This window comes from Etheostoma cragini, chromosome 13, assembly GCF_013103735.1.
Source record: "Etheostoma cragini isolate CJK2018 chromosome 13, CSU_Ecrag_1.0, whole genome shotgun sequence".
Taxonomy (NCBI): Eukaryota; Metazoa; Chordata; class Actinopteri; order Perciformes; family Percidae; genus Etheostoma; species Etheostoma cragini.
In genome coordinates this window covers 25,055,388-25,073,605 of record NC_048419.1, presented here as the reverse complement: position 1 = coordinate 25,073,605, position 18,218 = coordinate 25,055,388, and the positions used below count along the sequence as shown (strand labels likewise).

General features: G+C 38.7%; 1 protein-coding gene across 2 annotated transcripts in view; it reads right to left on the bottom strand.

Annotated features, from left to right (window-relative positions):
- The window catches only part of si:dkeyp-23e4.3 (rho GTPase-activating protein 7), a 32,788-nt gene that overhangs the window by 10,564 nt on the left and 4,006 nt on the right, over positions 1-18,218 (bottom strand). The window contains exons 5-10 of one of the 2 annotated variants that reach the window (XM_034890001.1): positions 17,403-17,737; positions 15,004-15,177; positions 9,974-10,133; positions 9,171-9,369; positions 7,909-8,122; positions 2,311-2,425 (exon numbers count right to left, since the gene is read on the bottom strand). In XM_034890001.1, coding sequence (XP_034745892.1) covers positions 2,311-2,425; positions 7,909-8,122; positions 9,171-9,369; positions 9,974-10,133; positions 15,004-15,177; positions 17,403-17,737 — 1,197 coding nt within the window. Of the gene's footprint in view, positions 1-2,310; positions 2,426-7,908; positions 8,123-9,170; positions 9,370-9,973; positions 10,134-15,003; positions 15,184-17,402; positions 17,738-18,218 lie in introns of both variants that reach the window. The other variant, XM_034889999.1, reaches the window with a different exon arrangement.

The window sequence follows — 18,218 nt, the reverse complement described above, 5'->3', positions numbered from 1 at the left end:
TATAACATGTCAAAAGAAATAATTGTATAGTATGTCAAAAAAAGTCATATAAAGGTCATAGTATAGCATGTCGAAAAAAGTCATCAATAAGTCATGTATTATATGTCAAAAAGTCATAAAAAAGTCATGGTATAGCATGTTGATAAAAGTCATAAAAAAGTCGTAGTATAGCATGTCAAAAAACGTCATAGTATAGTGTTGCGAAAAAGTCATAGTATAGCATGTCGAAAATAGGCACCAAAAAGTCATGTATAATATGTCACAAAAGTCATAAAAAAGTCATAGTATAGCATGTGGAAAAAGTCATAAAAAAGTCATAGTATAGCATGTCAAAAAACGTCATGAATGAGTCATAGTATAACATGTCGAAAAAAGTCATAGTATAACATGTCAAAAGAAATAATTGTATAGTATGTCAAAAAAAGTCATATAAAGGTCATAGTATAGCATGTCGAAAAACGTCATCAAAAAGTCATGTATTATATGTCAAAAAGTCATAAAAAAGTCATAGAATAACATATTGAAAAAAGTCATAAAAACGTCATAGTATAGCATGTCAAAAAAGTAATAGTATTTTATGTGTCGAAAAACGTCACAGTATAACATGTCAAAAAAAGTCATTGTATTACATGTCGAAAAACGTCATTGCATAACATGTCGAAAAAAGTCATAAAAAAGTCATAGTATAGCATGTCAAAAAACCTCATAGTTTATTATGTCAAAAAAGTCATAAAAAGTCATAGTATAATATGTCGAAAAAAGTCATAAAAAAGTCATAGTATAACATGTCGAAAAAAGTCATAGTATAACATGTCGGAAAAAGTCATAAAAACCTTATAGTATAGTATTTCAAAAAAGTCATAGTATAGCATGTCGAAAAAAGTCATAGTATAGCCTGTTGAAAAAAGTCATAAAAAAGTCATAGTATATTATGTCGAAAAAAGTCATAGTACAACATGTCGAAAAAAGTCATAGTATAACATGTCGAAAAAGTCTTAGTATAGCATGTCAAAAAAAGTCATAGTATAGCATGTCGAAAAAGTCTTAGTACAACATGTCGAAAAAAGTCATAGTATAACATGTCGAAAAAGTCTTAGTACAACATGTCGAAAAAAGTCATAGTATAACATGTCGAAAAAGTCTTAGTATAGCATGTCAAAAAAAGTCATAGTATAGCATGTCGATAAAAGTCATGAAAAACTCATAGTATAGCATGTCAAAAGAAGTCATTGTATAGTATGTCAAAAAAGTCATATAAAGGTCATAGTATAGCATGTCGAAAAAAGTCATAAAAAGTCATAGAATAACATATTGAAAAAAGTCATAAAAACGTCATAGTATAGCATGTCAAAAAAGTCATAGTATTTTATGTCGAAAAACGTCACAGTATAACATGTCGAAAAAAGTCATAAAAAAGTCATAGTATAGCATGTCGAAAAAACTCATAGTATAACATGTCGGAAAAGTCATAAAAACCTCATAGTATAGTACTTCGAAAAAGTCATAGTATAGCATGTCGAAAAAAGTCATAGTATAGTATGTTGAAAAAAGTCATAAAAAAGTCATAGTACAACATGTCGAAAAAAGTCATAGTATAACATGTCGAAAAAGTCTTAGTATAGCATGTCAAAAAAAATCATAGTATAGCATGTCGATAAAAGTCATGAAAAACTCATAGTATAGCATGTCAAAAGAAGTCATTGTATAGTATGTAAAAAAAAAGTCATATAAAGGTCATAGTATAGCATGTCGAAAAAAGTCATAAAAAATTCATACTATAGTATGTCGAAAAAAATCATAGTATAACGTGTCGAAAAAAGTCATAGTATAACATGTCGAAAAAGTCATAGTATAGTATGTCGAAAAAAGTCATAGTATAGCATGTAAAAAAAGTCATAGTATTTTATGTCGAAAAACGTCACAGTATAACATGTCAAAAAAAGTCATTGTATTACATGTCGAAAAACGTCATTGCATAACATGTCGAAAAAAGTCATAAAAAAGTCATAGTATAGCATGTCGAAAAACCTCATAGTTTATTATGTCGAAAAAGTCATAAAAAGTCATAAAAAGGTCACAGTATAACATGTCGAAAAAAGTCATTGTATTACATGTCGAAAAACGTCATTGCATAACATGTCGAAAAAAGTCATAAAAAGTCATAGTATAACATGTCGAAAAAAGTCATAGTATAACATGTCGGAAAAAGTCATAGTGTAGCATGTTGAAAAAAGTTACAAAATTATTAAAATGTATATAAAGTCAAAGTTAGTCCCCATTGACACCATGCCAATAACACATGTTTTTCACCTGGAATAGTCTCTGGGCCTCTGTGATCATGTTGGCAAGGCCCTGGGTGGCAGCCAGGTTCTCACTGAGGTCCCGCTGGTCTGGGCGGCCCAGGCTGTACTTCCTATGACTCGACCTGCAGCAACAACAGGAACAAGGGGAAGGTCGCGTATATTGTCTTCAATTATAGGCAACAAACATACGTAATTACAGGTATAAGTAGATCCGACCAGACAACCCGATTGGTCAATGAAACATTTAGAACATGCTCAAATCAGCATGACAAAATCTTTTATAGAAAAGTCATAGCATAGTGTGTTGAAAAAGACTCATAGTGTAATATGTCAACAAAGTTATTGTATAGTATGCCGGAAAAAGCCACAAAATCATATTATAGTATGTATAAAAAAGTCATAGTATATGTTGAAAAAGGTCATTATAAAGTCAGAGTATAGTATGTTGAAAAAGTTATTAAAGTCATAGTATGGTATGTTGAAAACAGACATTATAAGCCATAATGTAGTATGTCAAAAAATGTTGATAAAAGGTCACAATATAGTATGTAAAAAAAAATCATAAAAAGTCATAAAATGTCAAAAGAAAGTCATAGTGTAGTATGTCGAAAAAAGTCATAGTTAGAGCCATTGGAGCACAGCATGGCGTGTCTCTTAAAATATCACTCTTCCATTTCTCTGTCAACACTACGGAGTGGAATTAAAAATTGTTTTTGTATTCACATTAGTAATGCAGGAACCACAGTGGAACACACAAACGCTCTTCAACTAGTAAATAACTACTAATACTATAAAGTGATTCAGCGGATTAAACAACTTATTTGTTACTACGCTCTGAATTTGACGGCAGGTTACGGTGCTATTTAGAAAATAGCTGCTAAATGTGATTTTCGCAGATGTCTGGGATCTATATCTGTCGATGGAAAGATTTGGTTACAACACGATTGAGCTAGCAAAGCAGTTTTGTTTTTCTATGTGCGGTAGTTGTTCAGTTTGGGGAGAACGATCTCTACAAAGCTCACGTTAGCTTAAGTTAACAGCTGACTAATGTTTTACAGGGACAGGAAATCGTCTCTGTTGTTTGATGTTCAAAGTATCTAAGTATCTAAATCTATCCATGGAAAAACTACTTTTTTCAGCAGATATCCTGTTTTAGTGGAACATGGCTATGTTCAAAAGTTGTTTTACTCGTGCAACAGAAATCCCAGATTGGACAGATAGTCTAGCTAGCGGTCTGGATTTACCCTGCAGAGATCTGAGGACCAGGTAACCATAGTCCTCAGATTGGACAGATAGTCTAGCTAGCGGTCTGGATTTACCCTGCAGAGACCTGAGGACCAGGTAACCATAGTCCTCAGAAATCAGCCGCTGATGAGAAATGGCACCAAGAACATCAGACAGATGAGGAAGATAGACGGCTGCCAATATGTGTGTATGTGTGTGTGTGTGTGTGTGTGTGTGTGTGTGTGTGTGTGTGTGTGTGTGAGTGTGTGTGTTTTAACAATTTTGAGAACACAGGAAATGGTAAGAGGGTGTGAACCGTCATAAGTACCCATCACAGCAATGATGGCAGCTTCACACTGTCATCACTGCCAGTCAGTTGAAGCAGACAGGAAGCCGGAGCTCTGAGTCACGAATACTGCAACTGACAGATTTAGGTTATTTTGGAAAACCTTCCCAACAGGAAGTTGTTGTTCTTGATTTGACTTGATGGGAAATTCTTCTCTGTGTTGTTTTAGTTTTTGATGACTAAGGAAAAGTAAGACAGGTGAGCGTTTTGACATACCAAACCACGCTCTTGAGCATTGCAAACTGGGGGAATAAGACACCAACGCTGAAGAGAAAACCAGCTGGTCGGACGCAAAGCTAGACCATTAAAAAAGTACAACTCTGAGTAACAGTGGGAGATCTGTCAAGCAGCAACATGAGCAAAAAAGGAGCCCAGTTTAGATTTTACAGATCTGTGAGAGAACAGCTGCGAGCAGCAGTCGGTTTTCAGAGTCATTGTTCTCACTACAAAGTGTGACATGATTTCTGACAGGCCGGGACTTTGGCTTCCACGAGACGGGAGGCATAAAGTGCTGATTTGTCCATTACATATGTCATTTCCATCTACTGTACTGTCAGCCTAAAGGGAGAAAAAGAGCCAAAGTGGGGAGAAAAAGGAAGATTTGGAGATGAAAGGAAGGGAGGGAAGTACAGGAGCGAGAGGAGTTTAAAAGAAGAGAGGAGAATGGGGGAATATCAGGGGAGGAAGATGAGTAGAACAAACATGAGAGGGATGACGTGAGGGCGGATATAGAGACGAAGGTAGAAAAAAAGACAACAGCGGAAGTTAGGGGTAGAAGGAAAGAAGATCAATGACAAAATGTGTAGCGTGACATAAAAGAACAGCAAGTACACAGGAGGAGAGTTGAACAAATAATGGATGAATCTACTAAAAAGTATTGCGTGTGTCTTACAGCCTGATATATCTCCCTCCTCTCATGTAAAGAGCACATCAAGGAGCCACACTGTCGAATAAAGAAAAATTCACTGTGGTTTATTTAGTGCAGTAGACTCAATGTTCTATACACCGTCCTGCTGCCACAAATACTAATGTGGATTAATCCGCCGCTGAAAATAGTCCCCAACTAATGCACTATTTCTTCCAGTTTGCTTGGACAAAACTACCGTGACCAGCTGTTTTGAGAAATCTGATCATCTTTTATGAAACTATATATTTGTGAGCTGTTTCAGGGATTTGTATCTTCAGTAGAAATCAAAGGGCTTGGAGCTGTGAGCCACAGACAGGAAGTCACAAAGTGTTGAGAGACAGACTGACACATTGTTGATAATAAGAACACCTACAGATCAACATCAGCCTAACCCTTTATGCTTATTAATGTCCATCTCAGTAGGGCAGAAGTCTGCAAGTGTGTTCGAACGTTTGCATCCATTGGTGATAAAGAAGGCAGTGAATGCATAACTTCAGTGAATGCAGACAGTGATGGGACAGAGTGTCTTCTATCATCTGCATTGCCATTATCATTCTCAACAGTCTCGTTCTCTCCCCTCATGTTATCTCCCCATCTCTCTCTGCGTCCCCCCTCTCCCTTTTCTCTCCCATTTCTAACTCCCTGCCCAGTAGGATTCGGAGTTAAATAGCGGGTAGAAATTAGTTTTCATATCAGGGAGTGCAGTTGAGGCCAGGTGGAGATTGGTGGAGGTTATGTAATGTGCTCTCTGTGTAATCTGCGCTGAGAGCTTTTCATTTTCAGAGAGAAGGTGTGAGTGGAACAGCTGGATCTGGTCCGAAGGCGACGTCGTGAGAGCTGAGAACTTTGGAAACGTGACGTCTTATGAAGCAACAAAGCGAGGAGGAAGAATGTGTTTTTAAGGCACCTAATTGGCAACCTGCTGTGGGAAACAGCTAACACACATGTGTAAAAACCCAAAAGTGAAGTCAAGATCTGAAGCTAATTCTAAGATTTAAATGTAAACCACGACGAACTCACTGCCTTAAGCCAAAACTAAGTATAGGCCTGATGAAAGAAAGTGGTATCTTCCTGGCAGCAATTGGTTTGAATTATTTTCAGTTCATCTTTGGAGATTTTTTAAAGTTGCTTATGGTCATCAATCTGAAACAGTTAACACTGGGTCAGTTTTATTTTTCCAGTCCTTAGATAAGCTACGTTGTGAGACGAAATAACAACTATAAATTAGCAGGTAATGCGCTAACACTCATTATTTGAATTGGTATCACCTCCATGTTTTTTTTAGAACAAAACCAAAAATCTAATTAAATGGAGACAGAGTGGACTCCACACCTAACCGCAGGTCTTATGTAACTGCTGTCAAGACTTCTGCAACTGTGGCAATGTGTGTCAGACACCACACACCCTCCATTCATTTCCATTCTTTATTGAGATGATGTGTGCTGAGAATATATTATCTTATGCAGGGAGTTCTGTTGCCTAGTCTATATCTACGAGGTTCCACTTCCGGGATGTCCCTCTTTTTAAGCCAGATGTCTTCACCTCCTGATTTCTTTGTGTTGGAATTTTAGACTCCAGTGGATTTATGAGGACTATGGTTAACATAAGGTTTCTCAGACACAATCTGGGGACATCAGAAGCGTACTATATACCTCCACAACACGTCATGTTTTTATTTTTTGTAAAACTTAAAACGGGGACACTAGAGCTGTTCTCATTAGGGTCCGAGCCCCCCCAAAGGTCTGATCCTAGAATCACCCGTGCTACTACTTCAAACTGTACTCCCCTAAACCTCAGAGGGAAATGTTGTAATGTTTACTGAACTACAGCTATCTGACAGCTTTTGCTTTATTGCTTCAGGCTTGTTTCTGCAACAGCTCCTTGAGTATCATGTACAACAAAAACTATTGAGGACATATTTTCCTTTGACATCGACGCAGTATTAAACGAGATCTCTGCTGTCGGCAGCAGAGAAACGAGCAACAATGGAAGTTAATAGGATAATTGTTCAGCTTGTATTTACGTTCATAAAAGTGCTCGTTTTGTTGCTGACCAACTAATATTAAATAATATTAATCAGTTTTTTTTTCTCATTAATAGTTTTCAGACTAATTGTCTGACAACATTTGGAAAGAATTTCTAAGGAGGTCGACCTTTCTTTTAAAGGTTAAGATCCTTTTTTTAAACATAAAAGTCCGCCAAATTGCGTTTGCTAAACCCACCAGACTCCATGTAAACAATCAGAGATTTAAGCATCGTAAAACACGGCTTTCTAAAACATCTCTGAGCAGCGCTGGCTCTGGCGGTCTGGAGCCTGCGCGTGGAGGGTACATGACTATAGGCTACGTTTGGTCAATGTTTTCTTTCTTTCATTCCAATTTCGGGTGTGAAAAACGGGGACATTTCCGGCGACAGATCTAGCCGGGGACAGGTCACCAAAACCTGGGATTGTCCCCGGAAACCTTGGACGTCTGGTCACCCTAGGCCAGTGCTTCTCAAATAGTGGGGCGCGCCCCCTTTGTGGGGCGCGGTGCGATACCTGGGGGGGCGCGTGTGACCCTGGGGAACAGGCTTTTTTTTTTGGGCCGTGTTAGTATAAAGTGTAATTGCGCATCCACTACTGTAGGCGGCAGTGGCGCTCTCATTGTTACTTCTGTCACGTTTGCGACCGTGCAACATTTTACGACTTACAAGACAACAGGTTTGCCTTGATTAGCGGTGTTGAGTCAACAGAAAGCTCCGACTGCGTTCTGTCTATAGCCTCCGTTATTCAACATAACAACCCCCAACATGAAAAAGTTTTTAACAAGGATGAAAAGAAAAGCGGAGAGAGACAAAGATAATGAGACAAAAGAAAGTCGAAGCCTATTTAGTGCTTGGCTTTACTGTGACTACAGTTGGAGAAGAGGAAAGACCGCTGTGTTTGCTGTGTCTAAAAATGCTCGCAGCGGACAGCATGAAGCCAAATAAATTAGCGCGTCACTTAAACACGTTACACCCCAATCACGCCGATAAGCCGTCAGAGTTTTTTCAGCGAAAACATGCTGAATATTGCCAACACGGTGGGGAGTGGGGGGGCACGAATAGTTTTCTTCTTGCTGGGGGGGGCGTCCGTGGTCTCAGCTCACCTGGCTGCGTTGGCGTCTCTCTTCAGGGTGTTGAGGTGGAACAGTGACGGCGCCAGGCAAACTGCAATGTTGGTCGGAGTCATTTGGTTCTCAACCACGCAGGCCACGACGTCCCGCAGGAAGAACAGCAGCGTTCGCAGCGCCATCCTGTTCTCGTCAGGAAGTAGCAAGATGGCCGCCTGAGCTGCAACTAGCTGCTGATCCTTGGGAAAATCTGCAAGGAGAAAGACTACCTGTTCAAATTTTAACTATGATTTGGAACTTGGACAAGGAAATAAAGCAAACTCAGTGTCCAATGCAATGGATTATCTTTCTCCTGCAAGAATAAAATCTCTGTAAATTCATCTTCATGGTATTCTGAAATGAAATGATGGAACAAAGGCTGTCAGTTGAATGGCGTTTTGCGCTAACGTTAGCAATCAAACAGTCATAGCTAGCTAAAACGTTTTTGAAATGATTCCCATCTTCTGTTATGATGCCGTGACCCGTTTAAATATGAGCATGCTCAAATCTGCTCTTCTCACATCGGGGAGTGACAGCCCCAATCCAGTCAACTCCTGTATCTGTGTCGCATGGGTTTCTCCGCCGCCATGCCTCTTTAGGAAACTAGCGGCAGGTCATGAGAATAATCAGGGGAAAATCAACTTAGTTCAACACCTGTTTCTGTCTCAGGAAAAAACTCTTTTAAGATCTGACAACACAGGTACGCTAACGTAAACCAATGTTCACTTTCGTAAGGCTAATAATGTCTTTTAGTTGTGTGTATATCTAATTTAAGCAAATAAATTAGCAATTAATTATACAAACAATCTTTTTCATCCATCCACACAATATTATCTAAACTTAAAACAAGGTCCGTGCCCATTTAGGAGACAGGAAGTGTGTGGTGAAGCATCTTTGCAGAATCTTTACTACTAATAACATGTTTACACATTTAACAACATGTATTTAGCAATTAATAGATAGGCCTACATCTTAGCATGTTAGCATACTGATGGGACAAGATGAAAAAAGTCAGAGGGTCACTTAAGTCATTGGGGTTCACCACCAGGAATTGTGACAATCTTATATATCAACATTTCTTTTAAATGCAAGACTTACAAAAAAAACTAAGTTTATTTCCCTTTAATTCTCTGTTGGAGGTGTTTTAATCAAACTTTACCGCTAACTGGTATTTTACAAAGTGAGCAATCAAATTCAAACAAGTAGAAATGCTATCTTCTCAATGCTGCCCACACATGATAACGGTGGTAATTGCTCACATTGGTAAATGTGGAGGAAGGACTCGCAGAGTTTGCTGGTGAAGATGGGTTCGGGGAGGTCTCTGAAGTACTGCTTCACCATGTCTGCCACGTCGAAGGCAGACTGACCGTCAAACGAAACGCTATCCGGGTCCGACTCCACCAGCTCGCGGAGATACTGGATGCGAGACTTCACCCCCGACTTACGGAAAAGACCCACCTGAGAGAGAACACGACTTTTTCAGAACGGATGCCTCAAAATGATAATAATAAAGTCGTTGAACTTTCTAGTGTTAACCCTCGTGTTGTCTTCCTGTTAACAATGAAGTTATCCTTTAAGGTCAAAGATTGAATTTCTTCCGATGTTTTTGTCACTTTTTCCAGCTTTTGCTGCTTTTTAAAAAACCTGAACTGGTTTAACAACAAGTTTTACACTTATTCTTGGAATTCGTGGTCAACAAACCTCATTTATATCAAATTTTATGTAAGTTTTTTAGGTAAAAAGGCAGAAATTATGAATTATTTTGCCTCATAGTTAAGATCAGAAGATGTTATGTCAAAGTTTAGTCCAAATTCTGTTCTGAAACCATGAAAAAAAAAGAATTCAAATGCTATAAGATTAAATAAAACAGCCGAAAAATTCCTTGAAAGTAATCATTAATTTACCAGAAGAAAATATGGAATCATCTATGTTATTTCTGGTCAATTTGGTTGAAAGAAATCTAATATTTCTGATGTAAAACACATTTAAAAACGGGTCAATTTGACCCAAGGACAACACAAGGGTTAAAGAAAAATCCCTGCTGGCCTTTTGGCTGCATTACCTGTTCCAAACACTCGTCCCTCAGGTAGACCAGTGCCCTGAGGATGCTGGGAGGAAGTGGCTCTCCTGTCTGCTGGACACTGAGGAGCAGAGGAACCCCAAAAACTCGCCGGCCTTTCACCTCCATCACCTTGGTCTTCCTGGGCGACTTGGGGACAGTCCTGCAGGGGACAGACCATTACAGTCCCATTTTTATAAAGCAATCAACCGGCATGGAGTCGTCATGTTATGTTGTAAAGTTATACAAAAATATTTTGTAAAAATATACTTGGAATTTGTAATCTCAACCAGTCAAGTGTATAAAAAGAAAAACTTGGCTTCTGTTAAATGTGTTTCCTTTTAAAGGAAGAGGCAAATACACATTTTTTTATTACATAATTCCCCAGTGAACTCTAAAATGTAAGTGCCATTCAAATCTGCTCTGCAGGAAATATCTGCAGGCATTGAGAAATCTATGGACGCTGATAAAAGCACTTTGAAGTTTATTTCCAAACTAATATCAGTGACCTTTTGACCAAACACAAGTCCCTCACATTTTTTCTTTCCTTTACTATTGCATACTAATGTTACAGATGCAGGGGACCCAATAACTCAACTCCTGGATTTCTTTTTCTTTTCTTATTTTGTTAAGAAAGCAAATTTTTCTATGTTGTTGTTGTTTTAACTGAAATAGTTTTACAACTTTCTTTAAGTTTCTAAATTCTAGGGTCAAGTGCACTCTGTGTATTATTGCAAGCTTGTAATAGAAATGTTCAAAGCAGGAGGAATCCAAAGGACTCCAACATCATTAATGTAACCTCTTCTCTACTTTGTGTAAAGAACATGCCAACTCCTCTTTCGCTGAAGTACAGACTCACAAAGAAAAAAATGGATTAATACGTAAAAATACTCTAAATGCTTTTCAGCTCTGTTCCTCCACCTGTTTTCTTCCTCTTAAATATCTAACCGGAGCCCCTGGAAACAAACTGTCTATTTAAGAAAAAGTGCCTCAGAGAATGTGCCGTCCCAATTAGCAGATAATTGCTGTATTTGTAATCATCTCGCACTCACTTTGGCATCAGGGGAAAAAAAGATCTAAATGAAAAGACTTGAACTAATTGTTTCATTTTACTTCATTTTACTTTTTTAGCATTTGTCCCGGCGGTGCTGTGGTGACGGAGCATACAGGTACAGGTGTGTGCACTTACTGTTGAGCTGTGCCACTTTTGGTCCGTCTTTTGATCTTTTTATTTCGGGTCCAGCCCTACTTCTACTTGGACAAGATATCAGGTGTACCGGCACAAACCTGACTCGGTTTCTCTTACAGCAATACTTTGAAGTTTTGAGAAATACGCTTATATGTTTTCTGGTGAAGAGGCACCACTCTCATTTTTACTTATAGTAATATCCACCTGTATATCCACCTGTAAATCTTGCTCACAATACTTGTTATCTACATATTATATTCATAGGACAAATCTATCTGTAAGATTCTGTTTATAATAGTATTCATCTCTATATTTATTCAGTACATATCCATGTCCTGAACTTATGGAACCAGTGTATATCCTGCACCTGCTGCTATTGCTATTGCTCTTCTGGTTAGTCCTACCTGTACCTGTACCTGTACCTGTACCTGTGTAATGACAATAAAGTTGAATCTAATCTAATCTAATCTAATGTCTGAACGTGGTTTCAATCTTCTTGTCTAACTCTCCACCAGAGTTTTCTTAAGGCACATCCGTTTCAACTTTAGTGTGTTACCAGATGAAATGGGCTGAAGTAATTTGTATTTAAAGACTAATGCTGACCAAAAAAAAAAACAATGGTTGCACTTCACTTGAAAGTATCTACATAACAGTGACATGCTTCTTTTAGTAAGTGTCATTTGGTTTTGTCATGACAAACTAGGGTTCATGTGTAATGACACAGTCATGTCACTTTTTTGAAGATACCTTCCAGTAAAGTGTTACCAAAATAACTGTAAACAAAGTAGTAAGACTTGCCTGAACATGCAGTATTTTGTGGGACTCTGTGTCTAAGATGTATTACTGTCAAATAATCCAGTTTGAGGTGAAGGAACACGGTGTTGAGTCATTTGTGTAAGAACGAGTCATTTGCAGTTCATGAGTTTGTGCTCAATTAAAACTTTGGCTTTGTTGAACAAAATGGTAATTTGATGTTTTCTTCCATTTTCCCGTAGAGGAAAAGCTATTTTTAAACGGCTATAGTTTCTTCCCAATTTGCTTCCTTTCATATTTATTAAAGTGTAATCTCTGTAAAAGGGAGCAGTTTGAAATGCTACAGAAAGCCTGAACTACAGGAAGCCTTGCCGATGCTGTTCAACCTGCTGCCTGTCCCCCCCCCCCCCCCCCCCCCCCCCCCCCCCCCCCCCCCCCCCCCCCCCCCCCCCCCAAAACGTTTGATGCTGAAAATAAAAGTCAAATATCTGAGGAATAATTTCAGGAGGGTTTTTTGTTCAATGCTCAGTTCCCACATTCAGCCTTATCTCGCTGAGCATAACAGCCCTGGCAAAAATCTAATTGGTTTTCCACCAAAGCATAAAGCAAGCAGGTCATGTGTTTACTCAGCACACATAAGAAAAAACAAAATGTTCAGCCGAGTAAACAAGCAGAATATCTGTATTTGTTTTATTATTCTTAAAATTGAATTTGTCTCGATTTTGCATGAAGGCTTATTCCAAAAAACACAGCGTAGGAGGCAAAACACTGATCTCATTAAAGACATGTATGTCAACAGGAAGTGCAGCGAAAACATCCTACATCTTAAACAAGAACAAGGGTTTGAAGTCCATCATTTGTATACCAAATCTCATTGTTCTCTTCTTTGTCCTACTGCTACTGCTGTCCCTTAGGGCTTGCCGTACCCTTCACCACCTCTATGGGAACACTACAACCAGAACGACAGGACCTCACACCAACTGTTTAAAATAAGTGGACGTGTCCAGGTCTGACAAGTGAAGCCAATGGAGCTCTGTTTCCATCCATATGTTTTTATCTAAATGAAGGGATATCGGATAAAAAAAGTCTAATGGAAACAGTAAAATTCAATGGAATTTCATGAATATCAACTCATGAAATAAATAAGAACAGAGATTGCCATGGTTTTATTTCAGTTAGACTAATAGCTAGTTTGATTGGCAATGAGAGCGGAGTTCATGGAAAGTATCCCATGCCAATCTCTATGTATGGTGACTGGTATGTGATGATGTGGGGGGGGGGGGCTATTTTAATTCCAAAGGCCAAGGGAACTTGATCAGGATGCATAATATCATGATCCATTAACTAACTGGCCTTTAATAATAAATATCTGCCTGCTTCTATGGGAATTTAACATAGGGGTGTGTGTGTGTGCTGTCCTCAAAGAGGTTGGATTTTTCCTTTTTCTGATTAAGGCATTAAAATCTATTTATAAAAGATGTTTTTTCTATTCCTCTTTTTAGTCAACTTAAGCATGGGCATGTTAACTTATGAGCACCACTGTATCTATCTATCTATCTATCTATCTATCTATCTATCTATCTATCTATCTATCTATCTATCTATATATCTATCTATCTATCTATCTATCTATCTATCTATCTAACTATCTATCTATCTATCTATCTATCTATCTATCTATCTATCTAACTATCTATCTATCTATCTATCTATCTATCTATCTATCTATCTATTTATCTAACTATCTATCTATCTATCTATCTATCTATCTATCTATCTATCTATCTATCTATCTATCTATCTATCTATCTATCTATCTATCTAACTATCTATCTATCTATCTATCTATCTATCTATCTATCTATCTATCTATCTATCTATCAGAGGGTGACTTCATTGGTTGCAAAACGATATCTGGTTCTTTAGAAGTCTATGTGAAAATGCCCCAACTTCTCACTTGATTTATTACCTCAATAAACGTTTTCATAATCAGTTTGTGCAACCTCTGTTGTAGGACTTGCGCATAGCAATCACGTTTTTAAACAATTTCACAATGTTTTCTGTGCGGGGACATCGCTCATTCTTTGGCATTGACTTTGACCAACCTTCTGTACTTTGGGACATACGAGATATTTGCTAGGAGAGTGAGAAAGAAATGAGATTAAGCTACAAAAAGACAGGTAAACGGAGACACTGTGTGACCTCATGTAAAGAAAAAGTAACCCAGAATGCCTGAGACGTTAACCAGAGAGCAGAAAGGATGACGGAACCAAGCTTTGCTCTGATTTCACAGAAATACAGACACAAGGTGAAGCACTCCTCCTTTTCTTTTAGAAAGGAGTGTATTCCTCTCAAAGCGTGTTGTTTGTGTTGAAGCCAAGGCAAGGTTGCAAGCAATCCATGAATAATTAATGAATTTTTCTAAATAGGCTGCATGAAATATTAACCCTCCGCCTGCTCGCCCACCTGCCCCCCTTTCCACAGTTGATTCCTTGAAGAACTTTCTCCAAGCAGTTGTGCAGAAGCAAAGAATCCAGGAATGCAGTTTTGTTTCTAACCTTCCCACACCTCTGCTCAACCTAGGGTGACCAGGCGTCCCCGGTTTCGGGGGACAGTCCCGGTTAATGTGACCTGTCCCCGGCTGGATCTGTCCCCGGAAATGTCCCCGGTTTCCGCTGTGACTGACAGACCCGAAATTGGATCGAAAGAAAGAAAACGACGACCAAAAGGAGCCTATCAAGCAGCGCTGTAAGTACTAAATCACTGATTATTTACATGGAGTCTGGTGGGTTTAGCCAACGCAATTTGGCAAGCTTTTATGTTTTAAAAAAAGGATCTTAATCTTTAACAGAAAGGTCGACCTCCTTAGAAATCCTTTCCATGATGTTGTCTGTTGGGGGAAACAGCTCTAGGTCTAGTGTCCCTGTTTTAAGTTTGATAAAAAATTAAAAAACATCATGTTTTTTGGAGGTAAATCCACTTCTGAGCTGAAAATGTCCCCGGATTTGGTCTGGTCACCTTAGCTCAAACCTCACATTTATTTTCAAGCATGAAATTACCCAAATAAACCTCCGTCCTGTACACTTCTTACCAGTTCCAGCCCTGCTTGCTGGACGGGGAGTGCTTGTCCATCAGAGCGGTGAGTTTGAGCAGGGAGTGTTTCTGCAGCAGGAGGAACTGGGACACAGACTGGTTCTCCACTCCTGGACTGGTGAGCAGGGACGGCAGGCTCTGCTTGTTGGACCATTGCAGCTGCTGGCTCACTCTGCCGGACATACAGCAGTGAGAACAGATAAGTACACACATCATTGTCAAAAACATGCCCAGACACAACACGAACATGCCAGTTTATAACATATTACAATCATAACAATATTCTCTGAGTGTCAGAGACACACATTCATACTCAATGAAAATACGTGTTTTTACTTGGATCTTGTAACCTACTAAATTGAAACGATTGGTTGTTGTCTGATCAGTTCAGAGCCCTCGTATTTAGTGAAACCAACCAATCAGACAGAAAAACTTTGTGTAACTTTAATGTGTATAGGGAGCCAAAGTCACGACCTTCTACTTCCGGTGCATTGGACCTTAATTTGGAAAAAAATATGAACGGGAGTGAACTTAAAGGTGACCTGATTTCTAAGACAAAATCCGGGGACATTTTCAGCTCAGAAGCAAATATACCTCCAAAACACGTCATGTTTTTATTTTTGTAAATCTTAAAACGGGGACACATGCCCAGACACAACACAAACATGCCTGTTTATAACATATTACAATCATAGCAATATTCTCTGCTGTACCTCTGAGTGTCAGAGGTACACATTCATACAAAATATGTGCTTTTTACTTGGATCTTTTAACCTACTAAATTGAAATGATTGGTTGTTGTCTGATCAGTTCAGAGCCCTCGTATTTAGTGAAACCAACCAATCAGACAGAAAAACTTTGTGTAACTTTAATGTTATATGATCTATTTAGATACCGTGATAAAATGTACTATGTTTAAGAACTGCACGTAGACGTGCTAGTGGCCACATGAGTCTGCAACCAGAAAATAATATTCTATAGTTTGTCAGGAGGTCGACCCCAAAGGAAGGTTGTACTGGGGTTAATCACGTGTGTAGAGAGCCAAAGTCATGCCCTTCTACTTCCGGTCCATGGGACCTTAATTTGGAAAAAAATATGAACGGGAGTGAACGGGGAGAGGCAAATTATTTTTTGATCCCGTTTGAATTGAGCCATAGATTACGCATGTGATGTTCGTCAATTTAAAAGATAATTTTTCAACTGAAGAAAGTCGGTTTACTGTTAAACTGTTGAAGTATAGCCTAAGACTGTGAAAATACGTAATTAGAAAGAATACACTCTTCAAAGTTAAAACTCATCTGTGCTTGTAAAAAAGATAGCATTAGCATTCAAATGTCAGTATTCAGTTCAAAGAACAACTATGTTTAGCTCGCTGTCTTAATGTTAGCATTACATGCTCACAGTTAGCACCGTTAGCACTACTGGATGGCAATTTAGCACACAGCATTTTACACGTTGGCATGCTAACATTTGCATGTTAACATGCTAACATGAATGCTTGCTTTGCTCATTTCCAGACTGTCAGATTTGGTTTAACTTCAAGCAGGAATGCCTTTACGTACAGCATGTCAATGTTAACATTTAGCTAAAAGCTATAATTAGCAGTTGGCCTGTAAATACGCATTTTAACAACTAGTCAATGTTACAATTCGGATGTTAAGCATGTTACATTACGTATTTTAGCTTGTTAGACTGTTACTACGCTAATGTTAGCCTCCTGGTAACTTCCTTACCTCAGCCTATTAGCATGCTATGTTAGCATTAATCTCGGTGAAGGTTCAGAGACAAATATGTGCATACAGTTCCCATTCAGACACACAAACTACGCCATTGAAACACACACAGAGCAGAAAGAGAGAAAGCAGCGTCCATCAGCATACATACACGGGTGATGTGCCTGACATTACATTACAAGAGAGGCCTCATTACTTTTTATTGTTCCATATCTGATAACAAATATGCCACAAAAAAAGACATAAAAGTGGTACTATAAAGAGGCAATCAAAACTATTCACCTTGAGGTTACGGCTTTTATCTTAGTGCCTCATGACAACACTTTTTTACTTTGGATGCCTGAGGGAATTCATTCCTATAGTTTGTGCCCAGCTGGACACAACAGATTGTATATTTAGGGTCCGGGGTGACTTAAATTGTCCAATCATTTCAAAACTAAATTTGATGTTGATGAATATTTGGCGAAAAAAACATCAGAACTTAAATGTCACTCCTCATGTTTCTGAGTTTTGTTGTTTTGACTGTCTATGTATTTAATGACCCTGATCTGTTTTATCTGAAACACTTTGAGTTATACTGCTTGGGAAAAATGATATGCTCTATGTATAAAACTTGATTTAATTGCAGTTTTCATGACTTGCATTTTACTTTAAGGTTTCTCACCTCTTCCTGGGTTGTGGTGATCTGGTCTTCAGCTCCTCTCCGTTCACAGTTACCTCCTTGTTGCTCTTTACCTCCTCCTCCTCCTCCTCTTCTTCCGTCTCCTCCGGATGCTGCACGTCCAGGTGGATGTCGCTGGGGGAGGAGGGGCAGGGGGAGGCGGCTGATGAATCTTGGGAGAAAGGAGAGGAAGGCAAGGAGGACGAGGAACCTCTCTGACTGTCGTCCTCAGATAGATTTTCGGACCAGGTGGAGACGAGTTGTTGGAGGTCGCCGATCCTCTCCAGAACGCTGTCCAGAGCCGAGAAAACGTCTTCACCTGCCAACAGTCGACTCATCTAAGAGGACGAAGAAAAAAAAACACTTCACTGTAACGATATAGAATTATGAAATTTTTTCAATTACCACAGACATAGTTGTAGGAAGTGCCTGCTCCCTCACTATTTTGCTTTTTAGTACCTTCACTAACTGTTTTGTTAAAGGTCCCATGACATGGTGCTTTTTGGATGTTTTTCTATAGACCTTAGTGGTCTATAGCGTCTTTTATATAGACCTTAGTGGTCCCCTAATACTGTATCTGAGGTCTCTTTATATAGACCTTAGTGGTCCCCTAATACTGTATCTGAGGTCTCTTTTATGTAGACCTGAGTTGTCCCTAATACTGTATCTGAAGTCTCTTTTATGTAGACCTGAGTTGTCCCTAATACTGTATCTGAGGTCTCTTTTATGTAGACCTGAGTTGTCCCTAATACTGTATCTGAAGTCTCTTTTATATAGACCTTAGTGGTCCCCTAATACTGTATCTGAAGACTCTTTTAT